The following is a 23,290-nucleotide window of genomic DNA, read 5'->3' as shown; positions in this document are numbered from 1 at the left end:
AGCAGGACATGGCTGGCATGGCCTGGCCAGGCAGATCCCAGGCGGATCTCCAGGATCTGGCCATCCTTCAGCAGCACAGCCCTGCTAATTGCATGGGAAAACCCTGAGCAGAGCCACGTCTGGGCATGGAAGCCACAGCACGGACATCATAAAAACCAAACCCATGCTAAGTCTCCTGATGCAGCAAACTCAAAACATGCAAGAGTATGGGGATCTGGATGGAAACCAGGAACCAGCACTGAGCTTTGCTGTTATTATCATAAAAAGAAAAATAAAAATAAATCTACGTTTGGCACCGATTCCCTCTCTCACATACAAACACACATTTTACTGCAATATGGAAAAGAGCATTTTTGGAGTCCTCAGTCACGAAAACACAGTATGAAAGTCTTGATGGGCAGCTCCTGCTTGGGCTTGGACCAGTCCCCTTGTCTGATGCAGGAAGAGATTTCTTCCACTCAGGCAATATGGCTCACAGCATGCACCTGTTAAGCTCCACAATTCGACACACTGTGGAGGCAGCAAGCCTTACTACATATCTCAGTGTCTCAAACCCCCAAACCTCATCCCCTTCCATGCAGGAACCAGGGCAGTCCTGTAGGTGACATTTTGTCCCAAGATGTACGTGGGAAAGCAGAGCAATCACAATACAAGCCAGCAGCAAAGCTCAAATGCAGGCAGAAATGAGCAGTCTAAATCTCTTGTGTCTTTATGCTTTGGCAGCATCAGGCTTGGACAGTGGCAATGGTTGGGGGCCCAGTACAGCTTCTTGCAGCAGGGCTGGGTGGCAGGACAACACATGTTCCACTTACCAGCCTAGGCAGCACAGAGGTGTCACCACACAAGGCTTGTCCACCCAACCACCAGAAACAAGTTGATAGGCAACACCTCCAGCACCTCTGAACCCAAAGAGTCAGCTCTGGAACAGCCCCATGCTCGCTTCCACAAAGAGCATCTTATGCTGGGTGGACACATCAGCTCCAGCAGGAGCTGTGCAGTATCTGCTGAAGGCAAAGCTCCCTGCCCTCAGACAGCTGTGGGAGGAGAGGGAAGTCTCCCATGTCATACAAGTATTGGAGAGCAGAGGCTGAACCGACGCTTAGGCAGCCCCACCGCCACATCCTAACTCACATACCTTTGATCCCTCTTGCACCAACAGCAACATGCTCCCCCTTGCCTGCTGAGCTGCATTAAGAATTAGGTGGGATCAGACATGGGATAAGACAAATGACATCGTGTTCACTGCCGGCAGTAGCTGCAAGGAAATGAGGAGCCAGTTATTCCAGCCGAAGGGAAACTGGAAAGATGCTGTCAACCTCTGGCCAGGCAGGCAAGAAAAGGAGGAATATGCCTGAGATCAGGCTAGCACAGCTTCTCTGCCCACAGGTTTGGATATACAGTGCCTGATGGGCCACAGCTGCAGGAGAAGGGAATCTCCTTGCTGAAGAGCCATGTCTCCAGCTAGCTTCCTGGTGGAAACCAGGGGAGTAGAAACTGCAAAGGAAGTTTATGCCACTGGAGGGAAGTGTCTGACACCACCCCTGCTGGGCCTGTGTAACCAGAGATGAAACACAACCTTCTGTTGTCTGGATGGTCCTGAAAGCACAAGGCAAGCCCCAAACTGGTCATGCTGCTTCTCTTAATGTTAGGCATCCACTGGGCTTGTTTCTTCTCATAGATCTTTCTCCATCCTTACCCCTCCTACACACTCCAGCTCTTCTCTTCTAGATCCAGGCCTGTCTTTATCTCCCCTCACTACCCCAACCCCTGGCACCAGTCACAGTGTGTCTTCAAACGTAAAGGAGAAGACGCTTGGGGGTACACTCAGGCTTTGAGGGGCATGCTGGAGCAAGCAAAAGCCACACCACCTCAGGGAAGAGCAGAAACCAGGTGGATAGAGAAGATGTGCTAAGCACCAGACATGCTACTCCATGATCTTTCCCAAAAACACAGCAGCCAGTGTAGAGGTCCTATCAGCTGTGTATAAGACATCTCAACCAGCACTGATGGCTGTAAAAAATCCCCACCTGACTGCTTTTATATTTGATTTACTGTTGTAAAGGCACCTTCAGAGCACAGGCTCCAGCTGAGAGCTTTCATAACCTTTATACCCTTACTACAGCCCAAAAGAGAAAAAAGTCTCATGAGATGTGAAGAGCTCTGGACACAGCACCACAAGCTCCCAGCTCTGAGGTGGATGACCTGCCCCTGGCTCATGCACAGCCCAGGGAAAGGCAGGGACACAGATCCCCAGCAGCAATGCTTGCCACTGCCCCAGCAAGGCTGCACACAGATGGTGACAGCACTGGTCTCTCCACAGCCGGCAGCATATGCTGCTGCTGCTGCTGCCCACATCAAGGCAGACGCCTGGAGAGATGCACCAGAAATAACTGGTTACACAAGCCAAGACTTTTCATCTATGCAGTCAAAAAGAGTTTTAGTCCCAAACTACTGGGTACAGCTCAGCATCTGAATGCATCCCTCTTTTTTTTTTTTTTTTTTTTTTTTTTTTTTTTTTTTTTTTCAGCAAAAGGAACAACATCTCAAGGGCAACAAAATAAACTTTAAAAAGCACTGAGACAAAAGAAGGCCAGCGGGATGTACTAGTGGCTACAGACATCCAGGCTGGTGAACATCTATATGGCAGAGAGTTTCTGCTCCTGGTCTGCCAGCGACCTTTATGTCTGCTTTAACATGGGGCAATAATGCTCACTTAAGAGTCTCATGCTGAATTAATCATCGCAAAGTGCTCTACGGTTCAGCCAGGAGAGATAGGAAGGCAGTGCTAAGCACAATCATAGCTGTACTCAGCAAGACTAATGGTCTGTGCTGTGCTCTGGCCCCGGGAAGCACCGCTTTAAGCTCCTGAGCAGGATGCACAGCATCCCAGCAGGGATGCAGCCTCCTCCCTGTCCTAGATAGGCACTAGAAACATCTGCCCAGCTTCCTGCACTGACAGGGGGCTCAGCTGGACTACCCAGCTCTAAAACTGCTGAGCTGAGGAAGGTGGTGTTCAGAGGAGCAGGGGAAAAGGAAGGTCTCATTTAACACCTGACCAGACCTTTTCCCCATGCATCCTGTCCAGTCACTGCTGAACCCAGCCAGGCTTTCAGCACCCAGGAGATGCAGTTGTATGGGAGTCCACAAGCAGCTTGTATTTGTATCCCAGCACACTGAACCTGCCCCCATCAGCTTTCTTTGACAATCCCAGATTTTCTCATGAAGAGATGGAAGCTATTTCCTATCCACCATTTGTCTGCCATTAATGACTTTCCACATCTGCAGCACAAGCCCACTCCTCCATCCCAGCCTAAGCAGCCCAAGGCTACTTCTTGCAGAGAAGCCATCACCTTATGTCCCCCCCCCCGCCCCCACCATTTCCACCTCTTCAAGATGGCAGGGTGCAAAAAGCAGCAAAAGCCTTTTTATTCTAAAACATGAATCCAGGCTGCTAAAAGGTACCAGGATCCTGGTACACCAGGACAAGATGGTTTTTCCCTCCACAGGGCTTTTGGCAGGGGCTCTGCTATTTCACATGTCACAGCTGAGCTCCAGCAGGCTCACTGTGGCTTATCCCTCACTCCTGCCCAGCTTCAGCAATGCCAAACAGGAATGGGCAGCCAGCACTACTGGAGCAGGGCTCAGCTGCCAGCACCAGACTAAGCCCACCAGCCAGTCCTTTATTTGCAAAGTGGTGAAGATGAGGAATAAAATTAAAAATTCTTCGTTGTGTTTTGATTCAACATTTTTATCTGTACTGGAAGCAGCAGGGGAAACTAGGGAAATGTGGAGCAAGTAACCACTCCATAGCAGAAGCAGACAGAAGAAACACTAGGGCATCTAGGGCAAGTTCTGAGAAGCTCATTTTAAAATGTTCCTTCCGCCAACACAGATAAATATTTGAGGAAAAAAAAAAACACCATGAAAATCCAGTTGACTCATGAAGAGCAAGCACATTAAATATAGAAAATAAATTAAATAATTAAAGGGCAAAAGAAATGGGATTTTAGCCCTGCTTTAAGCATAACTTTCATTACAGCCTTACCCAGGGAGCTGCTTTTCACCATAACACTGGTGAAGTAAGTAGCAAAGTGAGTCTTGCCATGGTCTGGCCACATTCCCAGGCCTCCCTTTGGGAAGCACAGAGCAGTGAGGTGAGTGCAGGGTGTGCTGCTCTGCACCTCCCTGGCACAGCACAGTCTAACCCAGGCCTCCCCATCCTTTCTCCATGTCCTGATGGGACAGCCAAAGTGTGGAACAGTGATTGCTTGGCCCACAGAGACCCTGAAATTCTCCATGGGATGTAAACCCACTGGGAATGTGCTGTAAGCTGTTAGCCCAGGTGCTGGGCTATCCCAGAGCTGCAGGTGTATGTGGCAGCTCTTTGGGTACAGTCCAATTCAAGCTAAAAAAAAATTAAATTAAATTAAATTTAAAAATCCAGCTCCAGCTAGTCTCAGAAGCCTTGAGACAGGATGAAATTTAGGCTAGAGATGTCACAGCCAAATCCTATCATTGCCAGGAGCCCCGCCCTACAATTTAAAGGTGCCCTGGCACAAACCCACACCAAACGTGGCTCCCAGCATCCGCTGCACTCAGAAATTACACATGTCAAAACGGGCAAGCTCAAAGCATCTGCAGCACTTTTGGGAGCTCAGAGCTGAGCTGGCTCACCATGAGTTTCACCAGCCCCGAGGCAGGGCAGCTGAGCTCCATGTTCACTCTGCCGGAGAAGCCCAAGGCTGCCCAGGGAGGAAAGAGCCATGTGCTCTTCCAACCCTAGACACCATTCCCCAACACTGAGGCAGGAAAACACTCCTGGCAAGGCTGTGCTGGGAAGTGCCTGCTGTGGGCAGGGGAACAGTGGGGATTTGGGGCACCAGTGTCCATCCTGACAGGTCTCTACTTCCACAGCCCACAAAATACAGAGGATAAAGGATGTAAGCAGTAGGCTAGCAGCCAGGGAGAGGATAAGCTCAGGGTCAGGTTCCTTTATTAACATCCTTCTCCTTTTATCTGACCCTCAAAAAGGTCCTTTTCTCTTTCTGAAGTGACATCCTCCAAGTCTCCACTGCAACAATAGCATCAATGCAGGGGTGACCTGGTCAGCCCACAGAGGTAAAGCAGGAGAAACAACTCTGAAGGACATTTTTGTACCTGTGATCAGATGGCTGAGAACCAGCAGCATCAACTCCCTAAAGAGCACAGGGCATCTGAGGCTACACCATCGAACTTGGCAACAACCCCTTCCCTCTCAGCTACAGAAAACTTATATATATAGGAAAATACACATATGGATATATACATATATGACTCTCACATCACTCTGCCTTTTCTAAACAGTCTGGTAAAGCATCAGAGATTTGCTTTGCCCAAGCAGGAGACTGGCATGGCCATGGTTAAGCAATGTCCCCCACTTGCTGTGCCACACAAAGTACCAGCCTTTTGCTTTTCCTGCCTCGCTTCAATGTGTGCAGCTCAGTTTTGGTTTTAATTGCAAAGTCCCCACATTCTGCAAACCAAATGTAACTGGAATTGAAATTGAGGAGTAAAACCACCCACCAACAGAAATCAAACCATCACACTGCCAAAAATCAAGTGGGGTGCACAAAGCAGGGAGCCAAAACAGGGAGGGGGGGAAATGGAAATTACACTAATAGCATGATTTCATTTGTAATAATCTGAGAGCTGGGTAATGATACTGGAAGGTGAACTACCCTTGGCCCAAAGAGAGGTGGCTGTTTATGAAACCATCTGGCTGTCAGCAGCTCAAACATCACGTGAAGGAAGAGTGTAAAATGGGCAGGTAGGGCTGGGCTGTCAGCAGCCCTCTGGGTTGGGAGAGGATGTCCTGTCCTCTACCTGACAGAGGGGGACAAAAAAAGATCTAGAAATTGTCTGCATTTTGGGGAAGAGTAGTAGTTTGTGGCTTATGGGGTGGGTTTTTTTTTCATTGCATTGAACTTGTTTATTTAAGAGGAGTTTTATAGATCATTCTTTTCTCAAAAGCAGCTCTAAGGAACAGCTCCAGGAGAGTATTCCTTTGCTTTTAAGAAAGCATTGCACAGAAATGATTAGATGCATTTAATGGGTTCTTGAAACAGTGTAAGGCCAGCCTCTTATGTTATCGTGGCTCCTAATGATTTTACTAAGCAAAGAGCTATAAGAGATCGACTTGGCACTGCTGGCCTCTGCCATTAAATTCTGCTCAGACACACATAGCACGGCTGAACAGCAACAGGTGGGATGATATTTAATGCCCACCTCTATATCTTGACATTGTCTGGTTTGAAATAGAGTCCTCATGCCATTTACTGGCAGTGAAACTAATAGGATTCTGTAAAAATCAATCCATAAATGCACAGACGCTAAAATGAATGGTTTCCTCTCTGTTCCATTTACAGGAGGGCTCTTTTATGGATATCTATATGCCAGCGTAAAAATTGCAGGAACAACTTTCTAAGTCTTCATTAAATTCAAGGGGACTTTCGTAGAGAAGATTGCTTTAAAAGAAACTGCTATTTCCCATGGCAGCTCGTTATTACCCACAAACCCAAAAGAACAGCACTGGCTTGTGAGAGCTGTCCCGGCTGCCCCATATTCCTGCTGGGCACACTGGAGCTGCAGGAGGAAAACTAAGATCAAGGTTAGGAGGGGACACCAGCCCCCCTGCCCAGCACAGGCACTGTTGAACTGAAACTGTGTCACATTCAGCCACATGCTGAACACTGCCAAACTCTCTGCCAGAGTCTGCCCAGCCAGCACAGGGACTGCTGTCAGTGGAGGGACTCCAGAGAGGAAAAATGAATTCCTAAACAAAACATTGGTTCCTGACAACATATTTAATGAAAGTGAATGAAACAGTGATCCATTTCTTCCTTGCCCTACCCACCACGTTAAATGGCACAGTGTTGGTTTTTGGGATTTAGGGGTTGTTTTTTTCCAGAGGAAGCACAAAAACTACACAACCTGGTTGTCACTCCTGAAGATATCAGTTTATCAGAACAGTCTGCAAACTGAGAGATTATTCAGATTTCTGCCTCTAAATATTTCTTCCAAGATCACTTCCCTGAAAACCTCACAGTAATTCCTGTCCCAGAAGCCAGTTAGGAATGCTGAGCAAACCCCTGCACTACTCTGCACAGCTCTGCATTCCCTTCTCACCTCCCAGGAGTGCAAGCTCTGGGATTCCCCTTAGGTCCCACTTTGTGGTTCCCAGCTCCCCTGCTGCAGGCAGGGCTGCTTCCCCTGGCACGTGCCCTCTTGATTCTGCACCACTTGGAAAAAATGACTTGGATAAAATGACTCTGCCAGCTCCAAGGGCTGAAAAAAGCTGGGCTGATAAGAGGCAGCTCAAGCAGGCACACACTGCAAAACCACAACTCCAGTCCCTCCTGATCCATAAGCTTAGTAGCTAATGGAGGAGTAGATGGGGACCCCATGGACTGGCTCCACTGCTGCTGGCCAGTAACACTGACACCCTTGGTTAGCCCACTGGAACTGTCTCTGGGAAAAGCCAAAGGCCAGAAAGCCACTAGCACACCACCATATCCTCTAGCAGGGATAATTTTCCATGGGGCTTACAACTATCTCGAACATAAATTGGGATAAAGGGAAAAATGTACATCCAAGCCCTTTGTACTTCTGCAACAATCCATCTTGTTTCTGTCAACTTAACATCTGCAGAAAGATGTAGCTCTGCTGGAGGAAAAATAGCTCCTAAGTGCTCCTGGTCATGACAGATCCCGAGGCACACAGAAGTTCACCACATCCTCCTGGCCAACAGCCAGGATCACAGAATTGGATTTCATCTTATCCTCTTTCACCTCCCCCTTCAGCCACTTCAGAGGCTTTTCTTCATCACTCCTTCCTCATATTTCACTTCCAAGGGCACGGGACTACAAGAGCCCTGCTTTTTCTCCATACCCAACCTCAGAAAACTGATCATTCCCAACTCATCCAACCAAGCACCTTGCCTCCAACACGAGGCAGGAAGGTGCAGAGCCCTCTGCACTGGCAGCTACACACAGCTCCCCTAGGAGTGATGCTCTGTCCCATTTTTCTTCCCTCAAGATATCATCCCAAGTCATGACACACTTTTTTCCCCCATCTCTTCTTTCTCTTCTTACAAAAGCTGTGGCTGAAGGTGACCATGAAGGCATTGAATTCTCCTGCTGCCAGCCATCAAGTGCTTCATGCCACAAAAGCCTGGCAGCAGTGAGGTCCACAAAGAAATTACTCTCATCTTCCTGCAAATAACTTCCCACCATCCACCTTAATTTCTTCCAATCCAGGACTTGTCCCAATAAGACACCCAAAACTTAGCAGCATAACCAAGGCAGGGGTACGTGCCTGAACTACCAAGTGGTGTTACAACTTGTTACTAACAATTCAGTTTCTCCTTCAATTTCTGCTTTCCCCCGTCCAGACTGACAGTTCTCCAATGATTTTAGCTGAATTTAGCCCATTTTTAGTTAATTTGGCTAAGATTTTGCTAAAGTTAGCGAAGTAGCTAATTATACAAAGTGTCTGCCATTAAATCTTCCCGTGCCTCAAAGTCTCTCTCTATAAAAAGAGACTCATTATCACTGATTTGTCTCTAAATGATGGAGACTTTAAATCACTGCCACACAACATCTGTTTTGTGGCCCATGGGGAGCTGCCAGGCTCTGATCAGCTGGATAACAACCCACTGCTGGAGATGCCACTGACTCAGCTCCAAACTCCCTTATACAGCCCCAAAGCACAGGCCAGGGCTGAGGGACAGAGTACAGGCAACTCACAGACCTAGAAACTGCTGAAATCAGAAGAAGGTTTAAGCCTTGGGGGCTTTCAGCCTTTCACCAGCAGGAAAGCATTTTAAAACTGAAAAAAAAAAAAAGGAAACCCAGCTAAGGCAGAAAGCAAATGAAGGGGTTGCAACCTTAAGAGCTGCAGAGACTTTCAAACAATAGTATCTCAAACCTTCCCTGCAGCTGTAGCCAGCAAGACTATAAATTGGCCTATGATTTAGCTCCATTTGGTGCCCTCTATCCAGCCCTGCAGCACAGCCCACGCGGCGGATACCAGCTTCCATCCTTATGCCCACCATCCATTAGCTGCTGTCAGCAAGTGTGAGGAGAAAGTGGGGTGCCAGCACAGCTCTGCTTCCACAGGAACCCCCTTTTCCTCCCCCAGCGGGTCCCCTTGCAGCATCTCCAGCCTTTGCTAGCCTAGGACCATGCTGCTGTGCTGAGAGGCCTTGGCTAAGGTAGATAATTCATTTCATAGCCCATCCATTGTTGAGTATGCTATTTTCTTCCCAATTTTTCCTTCTATTTCCCCCCTCCTTTTTTTTTTTTTCCCTCTTCTCCCCCTTGGTTCATTACATCCATCCTTTATATCCACAGCACCAGCCAGCTGATTTACTGCACCGATCAATGCAGCTCCAGCATGAAAAAGAGACACAGCAAGCTCAGCATGCAACAGGGACCCAGCTGCAGGAACCTGGAAGGACAAGAAGGAGAGACAGGGAACAAAATCATTCCACGAGCAAAAGCACCAGCAGCACAACTTTCTGCACTCCCTCTCTGTACAGCAAGTGTGCAAGGATAGGACAGTGCCAGGGCAGATGGACAGATCCTGCCAGACACTCCTGGAACACAGGAGGCTTGAGGCTGAAGACTCTACGAGCAGAGAAGACTTGGGCAAGAAATTTTTTTTGCCCCTAAACAGGCAGCGCAGAAACCTACACCATCAGGATCGACTTGTAGCACTTCTGCTGAGCACCTCGTTTGCTCTCCCTCTCCTAATGAAAAGCGTGACAAGCCTAGAAATCAATGGAGGCTCGGCGAACCCTGAGCGCAGCTCGTGCCGGTGCCCAGCCAGGCGTCCCCGGCACCTGCTCTACCTAACTCGAACCGACGGGGAGCGATTGCCCGACAGTTCTGCTAATGGCCACCCTGTCAGGGCTCCTCACCCACACCCCGGCAGGGCAGGCATGGAAACAAGTCATTTGTGGAGGTGCCAGCCTTTTCCCTGGCAATACTTGTGCAGAAAAGGGGGGCTGCTGCAGTGCTGCCAGGAGCCAGCCCTGGGGAAGTCCCCAGCACTTCCCTGCAGCCGAAGATGCTCGGCTCAGTACTTCTCTCCCAAACAACCACTGAAGTTTCTAGGCCTCTGGCCCCATAAGCAAAACCCAAGTCTTTATGGCTGGATGGACGCTGCATATTTTGGGCCAAAGAAGAAATGTGGGGACACCTCCAAAACAAGCCACCAGCTTGTGATACCTGAGGCTGGAAGGCACACAAGGAAGTGCAAATGCAACCCTGAGGGACATAGAGGGAGGCAGAGCAGACCAACAAGTGGAATAGGGTGCCAAGAATCTGCTTTTGGCTCTCTTCCCTAAAATACCTGGCATACTGAAGATTGTCTGAGGCAGCTGAGGCTGCACACAAGGGACAAGGCTTTGTTGGAGAAATAGCTACATCCCAATGCCAGACAAGGAAACACGGGAGCTATGGCAGTGGCACAGGCACGATGGGGAACAAACACTGTCCAAACACAACACCAAGTGGGAGCAGCTCCCCTGAGCACCCAGAAGAGGTTAGGATGCAACAGGGCTCTCTCACAACAAAGAGCTCCTAGATTCAGCTCCAAAAGCCTCCCCACACCACAATCACAACACCCCCTGCCACTCTCCACTCTGTTGCACCACCAAGTACCACTGTATGTACACAAATATGTATTACTCAGTTTGCTGTTTCTCTCATCTGTGCCTGAAAAGACAACGAGAAGAAGCATGCAAAGCACTGCTGCATCAAGCATGGGCTGCCCTGAGCCCTCACAGTGCCCTTGCCCTGTTCTCTTAACCTCTCTGCAAGGGGCTCATTTCCCATCTTGTTTCATGGCTCCAAACTGTTCCACTGGGCTTTGTTTGCTCAAAAAAAAAGCTGTTAAGAGACAGAAAAAAAAAAAAAAAAAAAAAAAAAAAAAAGAAGTGGACAAACAGAAGGGATTTAACTCTGTCTTTGCATCCCCTGGCTGGAGGGGCTTCACACACTACTCACTGCGGCATTGGTGATTTAATCATCAATGCAATGCTACTGCAAACAGCAGCAGACAGCAGAGCTGGCAGGAGTAATGCTCCCTCCAACAGTGTGAATATTAAGGACATTTAACAGCCCTTGTAATCACACTGTGGCTCCTTGCAAGAACACAGCCAGGCAGCACGAGGGAAGGTACTGAACCATGCTGCTGGGTTATCAAACCTCCCCATGCTCTTCATGGCACTGAAATCAGCCCTGCTCACAGAAAAGTGAGCGCTGGCTTCCCCATACGTTCTCTCCAAACAAAATGCCACATGGCAAAAGCCCTTAAGCACACATTGGGATGAACTGAGTGGCTTGAGAGCCTCCTTCAGTGAAAGCCAGCCTCTTGTGGAATTTGGGTCCCTTTTACATGGAGCAAACATTATGAGCTTGAGCAAATTAATCTCCTGTACCTGTCTGATGCACTGGGAAAGGATTACTGGGGAAGAAATCCTGAGCATGGCATGAGTTTAGCTGTGCCTCAGGACTTGAGATACATCATACTTTTTAGGTCAAGCATTACTTTGTTCTCAAAGAAGAAATGTTCCCAGCTTTTACACTTTGAAAGTTTTTACTCTTTCATTGGATTAATACAATTCTGAAAAGTTCTCTGTGATTCTGAGGAAGAAATAGCCAGTTATCTACAGCATCCTACTGTAATGAAACACCTGTGAAACACAGCCACTCCTGCTCTACAGACTTGAAACATAGCTTCCAGAAACAAGGAAAAAAAAGTGTGAATTTATCTGCTTTATCTCTCAGATGCAGTAATGGCTGCTGGTTCTGCTTGAGGATGAGGAGAGCATCTTGAGAGCCAAGCCTCATTCAGACAGAGAAATGCCGGGTTGCCCAAAGCTACACACACAGCTGGTGCCAATGCACAAACCAAGATCAATATGAGGAGATCAGCATCAAAAATTAGTTGATCCCAGTTGATATTTACATATAGAAACTCACAACTGTTTGGCTGTTTTGGCTGGAGTAGCATCTGCACTGCCAGGAGCTCCCTTTTCCAGGTTTTCTCAGTGCAGCCTGTTCACCAGAGGGAAGGGAATTAGCTACCTGGCCTTTCATTCACACCTTTAATTATTCAGCTTATATTGATATAAAATTAATTGAAGCAGAATAAGCTCTTCTCCTAAATACAGGTGCCCACACACAGGAATCACCGAGATTAAAAGGTGCAAATTACTTTATTTAATGAGTTAATTTTCAATATCACACGGGCAAATCCCCGTGCTGGGCCAGCACCTGCTGCTGCAGCAGCTCTGCCCCAGTGCCACGGCTGCTGTCCCAGCACGACGCTCTGGGTAAACAGAAGATGTGCAAAGGTTTGGTTACACACCATAGATGTGCTTCACTTCTGTGATTGAAACTTCTCTTTCATTCACAGAGTCAGGATTTGGCCATGATGATGGCAGCAGGAGCTGTGCTCCCAAGGATGCAGTAAGGCACCAAGAGCAAGGAAATCCCATTTTCCAGAACACCTCTCGTGCCTGTTGGGAAAGGCTGACCACCCTCCACCTCCCAGTGGCTGGTGCCCTAAAGCACCAACACGATATCCTGCTGTTCCCCTCATGTGAGCAGAGCTTCTGCCTGCAAAGGCCAAATTGAACCTGACTTTCCTTTGCTGACATTGCCTTCAGGAGGGAAGGTGTCCTCACCTTGCTGAATCCCGCAGTGCCTCTGGTGAAGAACAACATCTGAACAACCTTTCCTGGCATTCAGATGCCTGCTGGAGCTCGCTCTCACCTTGCAAGGTAGATTATGTTTATATTTTCTGTTTGATTTCTGGAAACACTGTGTTTCCTGAGTGTGCAGGTGCATCCAGGAGGTCCCTGCTGAGGAGACACATCCACGCTCAGGCGCAGTAACACAGGCCATGTCACCAAGCAACCTAACACTTCTCTCATCATTCCATTCCCTTCTTCATCACTTGCAAGTCTAATTTCAAATTTCAGATATTTCACTTTCTCACCGTTTCTAGTGCTCCTGACCAAACCCTTCACACATCACCTCTGCCAGGGGTCTCCACCCCAAAATCAGCTCCTCTCATGCCATGGCCAGCAGACATGGCTGCCAGCACACTGCTGGGCTGAGGGCACATCCCCAGGGGCTGCACAGAGGTCAGTTCTTTTTTTTCTGAAGACACTTAAACCAAAGATTATCCTGCAGAATGGGAGGGCAGGACAGGAGGTTCTTCTTCACAGAGTGTTTTGCTGTACCACCAAGAGCAAACCTACACATATGCAGCCTACACACTGTACATGGTTTAACTCCGAGCACTATGTGTATATTCATCCATTTGGATCCCAGTGGCAGCAGCAGATGGCTGGGTAATGCATGTCTGAGTCTGCCTCTCTCCAAATTACACTGTATTATGGCACCAGGAAAATGCAATGGGCATTATGAATGCCACAACTCCTCCCTGCTCCTTCTCCATCCAGCTCCACTCCTGTTGAAGGCAGGACCATGCTACAAAAGTCCCCTTCCCAGCTTGGCTCCCACACAAGAGCTCCAGCAGCTCCCAGTGTCTTCCCACTGTCCACCTCACTGGAAAAACCACCTGCTTTGCCCAACCAGACCCTGAGTTTCGCATTTCATCTAGGTAAGGTCAAAGTGCAAAGGCCTGCATCCCAAATATCCTCCCCCAAGGCAGATCCCAAAGGATATCAGAGGATATTATTCCATCCTGAATGATCCTGAATCAACCCACTGGGTAAAGCAGATTACCTAGACCCAGGTGAAAAAAATTCATTTAAATAAAAATACATTTTTTAAAAAACACCGTTTTGTAGGAAGAACTAAGCCAGCCACTGAAAGTGAGCCTGCTCACACCTGTAACTCCTCTCTCTCATCTTTTCTCCATCTCACCTAACAACAAGCAACTAAAAATTCAACACACAAGCAAGAAAAGACATGCACAAACTCCATCCAGCCCGGGGGGGCTGCAGTCAAGGCCCGCACCACTGAACATATTCATGTCTTATTTGCGAGCCGTGTGTCTCCATAATGGGTTATGAGGTGTGGTTGTAACTGGCGGATGCCGACGGTGGTCCTTGAGGAGGAAATGGTGTGTGTCTAAATGCAGGCAAAGCTATTTGGAAAGCCAGGACAAAGCAGCTTTTCTCTCCTGGCATGGGCCAAATCACATCCTTTGGACTTACTCCTTCAGTGGCTCCAAAAGAAAAAGAATCATCCGTCTCAATTTTCCTGGCTCTGTGAATAATGTTTAGAGAATAGAGGGTGATTTCATAGCTCATTTGTTTTTGCACCGCATGAACCCTGCTCTCCTTGCATCACTTTCCAATCAGGTTTATTGCTGGTGTTTCCACAAGAAAACCAAGGAGGGAAAGGCTAAGACCCTCGGTCTCACTTGAGATTGAGGGGAAAAAAAACAAAAGTTAAAAAAAAAAAAAGAAAACAAATACAGGAGAATCTCTCTTTCCCTTGTCTTTCAGCCTGATCTGAAAATGAACCTGTTTTGCTTCTGAATCAATTCTCTCCTGGCACTGCACTTCCCGCAGTACTTTCCGAGATGAGATGCAATCATTAGCTCACTTGCTCCTCCAAATAATATCACAAAGCTGAAGCTCGAGCTGTTTTGCAGTAAATCATCCCTAATTTCTGCCTGTGTGTGGCAAGGCAGGGTTTGGAGGGGGACACAAGCCCTGCCACACCCTCCCAGTGCCACCACCCATCTGCACACCTGGTGTCTGGGGACAGTCCCCCATCCAGCATGTCACCTTGTCCCCCATGGAGAAGTGACACTGGTACATTGTCCCTTCTTCCAACACCTCCCCAGTGACCCACAAAGGACCACCCACCTCTCACTCCCTCGGGCTGCAGGAAGGGTCAACCAAGGTTCATAAGGGGTTTCCAAACAGCAGGATTGAGGCAAACTATCAGTACAACTAATGTTGCCTCCATGAATAAAGGGGCGAACTTCTGCTGAACTTGTCACCACTGATCATTTTCCAAAGGCACATGTCAAGGACGAAAAACCACCCCCTGCTCCTCCCAGCAACTCTGTGCCACTGGCACCCAGAGCCCCAGCCACTCCCAGGACACCCAATGCCCATCCCACAGCAGGAGACTTTCCAGGTACCCTATAAACTGATCCAGCCTGACCTAGAGCTGCCCTTCCCACTCCAGCAGCAGCTATATGGGAAAACCTACACCTAGGCAGCCTCGCTTTCCCAGCTCCTCTGGAAATATATGTGAAGAGTGGAGCAATACTGATTTAGATGAGCAGAAGATGGGGCTGAAGATCTCCTCCTTGGCTTACTCTTCCTGTAACACTGATTCCTGCTGAGATCCTGGAACCAAAAGGGGTAAAGAGGGTGGGAAATCAATTTAATTGCAGCTTAGTAAGCAACTGCGCTAAGTGTCGCTGGCAAAATCCGAACATTTTGCTGTGAGAGAAAGGGGGAGAAATGGCTTTTTCATTGCATGGGAAAGTGGATTGAGAGCAAACTCCCCCCCATCATCTGCTCCTCACCCCTTCCTTCTTTAAACGGGAGGAAGCCAGCAAGAAACACACAGCTAACGCCAGCAATCTCCCGCTCCTGCTACTCCAATTAATAGTCAATCCGCTGCACCCTTTGTCATTAGGCTGCACGTAATTACTCCTTCACGCAAATGTCTTCCTTAAACAGATCCTACTTCTGCTTTCTCCGCAGATACGTTCCCCTTAATTGGTTTTATTGCACCAAATGCTGGCCTGCCCTCACAGATGAGGCTCTCCCAGGCAGAGTACGTTGCTTTTGCATTTCCACAACTTCTTCCAAGATTGCTTTTCCCACTGGCAAAGAGATCACAGCACAGAGAACACACCCAGAGGTAGCAAAGTGGCATCCCGTGAGCTGTGCACACAGAGCACACACATCCATGCACCCAAGAAAAACACTGGGCACACAAAACCCCAATATTCAGTTTCTCGGGGATTTGTCAGCATGGGACAATAATGCTGCACCTGCACTCATGAGGGATCACAAGACAGTGTTATTTGCAAGGCTGCATCTCCTGGCAGTGCCCTTCCCATCCTGGAGCTCACCCAGCTCACACCTGCAGAGCCACAGCAGTTTAGCAGAGTGTGACCTCCACACTCTGCCCTGATCTCTACACATACAACCAACCTCTCAGCTTCAGGAGGCACAGAAAATTTCTAGCCACAGAAACCATAAAATGCTCCCTGGATCTGCCTTCCCCAGGCACAGTATTCCCATTTATAGCTCTCACCCTGCAGCCATCCCATGTGCAGAGTCCCCTGCCCATGGGGAGGCACAGGTCACGTTGCAGAGCCAGGGACAAGAGATGTCTCAGCACAGCAAAAAGTAAACCCAGCCAAGACAGGCCCTGGGCCATGAGCCCATCAAAATAAATCAGGATGATGCTTTCTTATCAAGGAAAGGAAGAGCGAAAACAGTGAGTTTTTTAGTAAACAATTCAACTCCGTGCATATCTGAGGTGGTGAAAGGATAAACAGGACAAAACATCTTCTCTGACAGTCAACATCTTTCTCAAGCATGGAGACACTTCAACATATGTGCTGTGTCTCTGAAGCCTTGGCATCCAGACACAGAGCTGATTTTGGAGACTTCCCTGCTCAAAAGTAGGGAAAAAGTAGGGATCTCTTTTGTCAAGCCCACCCCTAAAGTTCATCAACGGTTCCAAGTTGTGAGCCAGAGCTGAGTGGCCCTAAACACCCAGCAGCAAGGGCTTGAGCCCTTCCCTGTTACCTAGGAGAAGATGACGCCACACCATGTCACACCAGCTGGAAAGGGATGCTGCAGCCTGGAGGAATTCCATGTGCAGCATGCTCCATAGTGACCTTGACAGAAGAAGCCATGACACTCCTGAACCCAACCCACCCTCAGAGTATCACCATCTCTAACACCCCTTCAGAGTGAAGCAGCAGGACTCTTCCAACTCTTTTTATCCTTCCAGAGCACAATAAAAAGTATTTTTCTTCTTCTGGTGCTTAACAGTTCTTGTCAACAAAACACATACCACCTGCACAGAAATTTATTTATACTCTTACCAGGAGAGAAGCAGAATCCTTGCCTCCTCTCCTTCTCTCCCTGATACTTCTTTTAAAAGCACCAAGCTAAAAAAGGCACCTGTACATTCCAATGCTCACTGTTTTGCAAAGCAAACAGGTCTTGTTCAATCAATATTTATACCCCCATCAGTCACAGCTGCGACACAGAGCTCCACCAGAACGTAATGGAGGCAAAATTCATTCATTGCAATTACCAGTGAAAAATTAGGAGGGTTTTCATTGACTGGTTATTGTTTCACAGGTATCCCAGGGAGCGCTGTAATGCACAGCAGGCAGGTTAATTAAATGAGGTGCACCAGGCAGGCTGCTCCATTTGTCCACAGCTGGTTTAGTCACCTAGGTGACTTCCTCACCTCATCCCTGCTCCACCAGACCCATCCTGCCTGACCCCACAGATTAGGGCAGCTTGGGCATGGTTTTCTGTTTTATCCAGCACTAAACACACAAGCAAGAGTGAGAGGAAGTGGATTCCATCACATCTCCTTCACAAGCAAAGCTCTGCACATCCTAGAAAGCTGGTCTTGCTCCTAGAGATTTCAGAGTGGGATTTCACCAACAAAGCATGAAATAAGTTTCCCCTTCTCTCACATCCTGGACCTATCCATGTCCCCAGCCAAGTCCCAAGTCACAGTCAATACAAGCTTCCTGGGTACCAAACACTCTGCCTTTTTTTTTTTTTTTTTTTCTTTTTTTTTTTTTTTTTTTTTTTTGTTCCCAACAGCCTTGCCACTTCAATCCCTTAATTGTCAAGATCTGAATTTTTGCAGGATACACAGTTATTTTAATCTGTTAAGTGGCTCTGCTGCTATAAAACTGACAGGAATTTAATATCTGGAGTCTGTCAGCTGAGCTCCAGGTGCTGAGGCTTTCTAGATGGCAATGATGCAGAAGGAAGCACAGACTGGTGCAAGGCACATAAGCATAAAGCTGCCAAGGGTCTCTTTGCACTGAGGTCCAACCCTGCAGGGTGCTGAGCACCCTGGAACACCTGGAGCAGGCAGTGAGGATGCTGAGCTTCTCCATATCTCCCAGGAGCCATTCCCCAGCTGCATTTGAGCACACTCAGAAAGGAGACATTGCACTGCAAACACTAGTACAAGTCAAGTAGAACAGGTCACTTTTTTAATAAAGGAAACTTTTCCTCTGTAGCTTTTCTCCTGCAGTCAAGCCTGTCACAGACCCGTGTTCCCTCCAGAGGCTGTCAGCTGTGCTACAGCCATTCATCAGAGGGAGCAAGCTAGCATGCAGGAAGGAATGAAGGGAAACAAAATCCCAAACCAAACAAAAACTATCTTCCTGCCCCTCCTGCACATGCTGCTGGCCCAAAGCATAGGAGCCCAGACCCCTGAAAACCCCTCCCTGCTGCAGGGCTCAGCCATACAGCCACTGTGGTCTGATACAGGTGTAGAAGTGAGATGACCAAAGGCTCATCTCCTGCCCCTTCATTAGCATCCCCCAGGGCCACACAGCCACAGCCTGGCACAGAACACAGGAGCCAGCACACCAGCAAAGCATTGCTGCAGAGCCAGCTACAAGTACTCCTCACAATTAATTTGGGATTTTGCTTGTAATTAATCCTGCATATCAGCTCCCCTCATTATTCCTTAATGTAATTAAGTTATTAGTTTATATGTAACCCCCCCCTTAAAGCAGAGCAGTGGGATGGATCAGAGAGAGGCAGGGAAGATGCCAGGCAGTAGCATGGAGCACATGCTTCCCTGGGTGACTTCAGGTGGGGTCACTAGCAAGCCTGATTTTCCAAGAGGATAAAACGATTCTAATTCCTCCAGAGTCCACCGGAGACAGAAGGATACAAAGTTCAATTAGCCTCTCCGGGTCCCGGTTTATCCAGCTGGAAAACTGCCGGGACAAGGAGACAGGCTGGAACTAATTAAAGCTTGCAAAGTGTTTCGAAACCCTCCTCCAAAAGGCAGGGAAGGAAGGAAAGAGGCATCGACGAGTCCCAGCCGCTCCATGACCCCAGGCAGCCCCGTGTTCTTACAGCCCCATCCATCAGGCTGGGCTTCCCTGCAGGCTGAGCCCAGGGCTGCTAACCAGGCACCCGGGCGGGCAAAGCTCCCTGGCAGGGGCAGGCACACGCTGCTACGGCTCCTCTTCCCAGCCAAGTCACAGGACTCGCTGCATAAAGGGCAGCGAAAGGGCGAGCGTTACTTACGCCACTAAATAGGGCTTGATCTGCCCCTTGGGAAAGAGAGAAAAAACAACCTCCAAACCCCAAGCAACAGCGGTAAAAACAGCACCGGAGGGACGGATGAAGTTGTCCCGGGAACAACTTCGTGGTCCTAAACACGGCCACTTTTTTTCTTTCATGCCCTACCAGCCCTGCAAGGTTCCTACACCTCACGGCCAGGAGAGAGTCCCACACCCTAAAATCCAGCCCCAACCTGCTCCTGCCGCCCTGGCATGTACCACCAGCGGCTGCAGGCAGCAGGGAGGAGGAGGAGGAGGGAAAGGAGGTGACAGGGATTGAGGGAAGAAAGGGCTGTCAAGAAGGGGGGCTCTCTGCCTGCCTGCCACTGGGCAGCAGTGAGAGATCCATAGAGATGGACTGCAGAGGAATACAGGGGAAAAAATTACAGGGGGAGGTGAAGCCAAGTAAATTATAACAGACTGCTGCACCCACCTCTGTGGGCATGAGCAGCTCAGGAAAGCTTAGCTACTGCTGCAGGACCTGCCCCGAATGACTGCCTTCACCAGGTCCTTGAGATGCCAAGCCAGCAGCATGTTTTGGGCAAAGAAGGGACTCAAAGACTGCATCGGACCCCTCACACCAAGGTCCTGCCTTGGAGACCCTGCCCACCCCAACACAGGATCCTCTGGCTGCAATACAAACATCACCAGCCTTCCTTTGGGAAGCTGAGGCCTGGAGCTGGCTCAGGATTCGGGGTAAAGCAGGGGGTGGGGTGCAGACCAAAATAACAGTGACTGATGGGCATCCCTGGAGCCAAGGGCAGCAGCTCCATGAGCAGCAGCTCTGCTAGTGGCTCTTACCAGGGCACCAATGTGGCACAGGCAGCCAGGGAGCTCGGGTACCACAGCCTGCCAGCATCCTTGTGTGCCAGGAGCCCTGCTGGGGCAGCAGCTGGAGCCTACCTGGAAAGGTCTAAAGGTTAAACCCACACGGTGTGCCCATACCCACAGAAATACAGCTCAGCTGGGAGAGAAGGGGAGAGGGAACAGGTTGGAAAATGCTGCCAGGAAAGTTTATGTGGATTTTGCTCCATTTCTGCTCGGTAGCTCTCTTACAATGTTTGAGCTGCTGTTAGCAGTCCACCACCTCCTCTTGTTTCTCAAGAAATTTGGGAGGACAAGCCTTAACTGCTCAAGTTTTCATCAGTTGCAGCCAGTTCGACTGGCCAGGGCAACAGGACACAGCACCAGGCTCCTCCCTGGCCCAGAGCATTCCTGTCTCTGGTACCCCAGTCAGCTCTGGAGCCCTTCAGAAGTGCTAACTGAAGTGACACCACATCCCCACGCTCATAAGCAGCTTATAAGTCATACTGCTCCAAAGCAGTTTCCAAAGCCAAAAAATGCAATGCATTAAAAAATAAGAAACAATCTGCACTCTATGGATCTCAAGGGGATGCAACTGTTTGGATGGAAAATTCGGAAGAAATGAAGGAGAGGCAATTTAAGCAGTCAGATGGCTGGAGTTATGGCAAGTTGGCAGTGGTAGTTTAGAAACATGGAGACAGATCCTGTGTGGCAGAAGTTCCCTTCACCTGCTGAGGGAGCCAAGCAGCATCAGCAACCGACACCCAGAGGTGGGGAGCAGAAAGCAGAATGTCAGGAGCAGAAAGTCAAAATGGGCTGCAAAATGGCAGGAATTCAGCGGCAGCTGGTGCTAAGCAAGAAGCAAGGTTCATTTCGAGGAGATTATAGTAGCCCCTGTCAAACAGCAAAGGCCTTTTTTTGCAATTTTTACAAACACAGTTCCGACACCAAAGCACAGTTCTGGTTAAGAAAGCTCTTGTCTTCTAACTCTGCTTTCAGTGACTTTTTTATTGCCTTCCCCTGCTTAAATAAATAAATAAATGTATAGATAATTCTTTTGTTTTGGGGCCTGAAGTCACACAGATTCATTCCCTTCTTCTAGGATTGAAAGATTTAAGAAAGCCTGAAGAAACCTCCTCAATCATTTTTATTTAAAAAAACATGGAAAACCAATAATTCCTCAGGGTGAAAAAAAATCAAAGTAAGCTTTATGAGTTCTGACTTTCTATTTTTCCAATCAGGCCGTTAATTCAGTTGCTGAGGTGACAGACACATATATGAGACTCTGCAAAGACGTGGCAAACATGTAAAGCTGTCATATAATTGTGGCCCAAACACTGCTGGGTATCACTGATACAAAAAAAAAAAAAAAAGGGGCTGAGGGCTTCTCTGCCACAGTAACCCTAATCTCGGTGTATTTTCAGGAGCTGCGCGCTAACCCGGCTTAATTAATTCAAGATTTACAACAGTACAACTAAGCAGCATCTAATCCATGTCCTCTGGAAAGTTAACCCTGGGCTAAGCCCCGGCTGTCAGTGAGGAGGAGAGGACAGGGGACCCGGAGAGGACAGGGGACACGGAGAGGACAGGGGACACGGAGAGGACAGGGGACACGGAGAGGACAGGGGACACGGAGGGGACACGAGTCCCCGTTCAGCCGAAGCCTCTCGCAGCTCCCATGCTTTTCGTTTGGGCAGTGAAACTCCTCGGATTCACTCCGTGTGTGGAGCGAGATGCTGCTCACATCTCTGCCGGAGTGCTGTCACTCCGGGGACTCGGACGCGACACAGAAAGTGGCGAATGCACGGGTACCCTCCTCCTCCCAGCCTGGCTGGGGCTGCCAGGGCAGCAGCATCCTGCCCGTGCCTGCCCTTCCACCACAACCAGCCGCGAAAAGCCCCGCCGCTTGAACCGGGCTCGCCCACCCATCCAAGTCTGCTCCCCTCCGCTTTCAGGCCGGGCGGGATGGAGCCCTTCTCCTTGCGGGCAGAGCTCGGGAGCACGGCGTGCCCCACGGGGAAAGGAGTCCCCCACCCGTGAAACGAACCAGGCGTCTCGTTTCCCTGGGGCGCAGCGCTCCCCCCGCTCCCAGGGAGCCCGGGATGCTCCGAGTTGGCGGCGGGACGAAGGGCCGGTACAGCCCCGACGGCCGGGACACCCCGACGGCCCCCGGGAAGCGAGGCGAGGGGGCGGCTGGAGCTGTCCGAGACCCAGCGGAGAGAGGGCAGGGGGGACACCAAGACCGAGGGGTACGGAAAGGGCCCCAGTGTCCCCCCCGGTCCGGTACCAAACTTGAAGGGGAACGCGATGGGGTTGGGGGTCCCGAAAACCGCCGGGAACTTCTTCCCGCCCAAGTCCCGCCGGAGCATCCGCGGCCCCGCCGCCCCTTCCTCACCTCGGGCGTGTGTCCCTCGGGCTCCGCCGCCTCCAACTTCCTCCGCGCCCCGAAGAAGAAGAGGAGGAGGGCGGCGAGCCAGAGCACCCCCAGCAGAGACAGCGCCAGCCGCCGCGTCGGCCGCCTCATCCTCGGGAGGAGGGAAAAGTCCGGCGGGGACAGCGGGAGGCGGTGCGGGGGAGCCCGGCAAGGCTCGGGGGGCAGCGGGAGCGGGGCCGGCGGGGAGGAGGGTCTCGCCCGCCCGCCTCGGAGCCGGCGATGCGAGTCCCGGGCTGTGCATGCTCTGCAGGGGAGGGGAGGGGAGGAGGAACGGGAGGAGGAGGAGGAGGCGCCGGGAGGAGGGGGGCTGGAGCCGGAGCCGCTCGCCGGGGGAAGGTGCGGCGCGCCGGCAGCCGGGCTGGTCCCCTGGGAGCCGCTGCCCTGCCCAGCGCTGATGGGGACACAGCCCGGGAAACGGGGACACCGAGCGGTGCGGGGGTGTCTGTGTGTAACCGGGGACGCCCATCCCTCTGCCCTGCCTCCGTCAGGGAGTCCGGGCCACTTGCAGGCGAAGGGATGCTCGGGGCTGGGCAGCGCCGCCGCGAGTTCGGCCCGGGTCAGTCCCGGTCCCGTCCCCGCCCGAGAGCGGGGCGAGGGGAGGCCACCGCTCAACAACACACAGAGGAGGCTCAGACATGATGGGAAGATTAATTTAACCAATTGAAACAGCAGGGGGAATTCAGGTAGGTGGAATTTAATTACTGGATT

The 23,290-nt window shown here is 50.0% G+C and overlaps 1 protein-coding gene across 1 annotated transcript in view; it reads right to left on the bottom strand.

Annotated features, from left to right (window-relative positions):
- Window positions 1-22,701, bottom strand: part of GALNT14 (polypeptide N-acetylgalactosaminyltransferase 14) — a 93,529-nt gene extending 70,828 nt beyond the window's left edge. Inside the window, exon 1 of the mRNA XM_083856964.1 lies at window positions 22,544-22,701. Coding sequence (XP_083713090.1) covers window positions 22,544-22,672 — 129 coding nt within the window. The 5' untranslated portion in view covers window positions 22,673-22,701. The remainder of the gene's footprint in view (window positions 1-22,543) is intronic.
- Between the last annotated feature and the right edge of the window lie 589 nt (window positions 22,702-23,290).

The sequence above is a fragment of the Zosterops lateralis genome, assembly GCF_965231275.1.
Source record: "Zosterops lateralis genome assembly, chromosome: 3".
In the NCBI taxonomy this organism is placed as follows: Eukaryota; Metazoa; Chordata; class Aves; order Passeriformes; family Zosteropidae; genus Zosterops; species Zosterops lateralis.
This window is presented reverse-complemented; position numbering and strand designations above follow the sequence as displayed.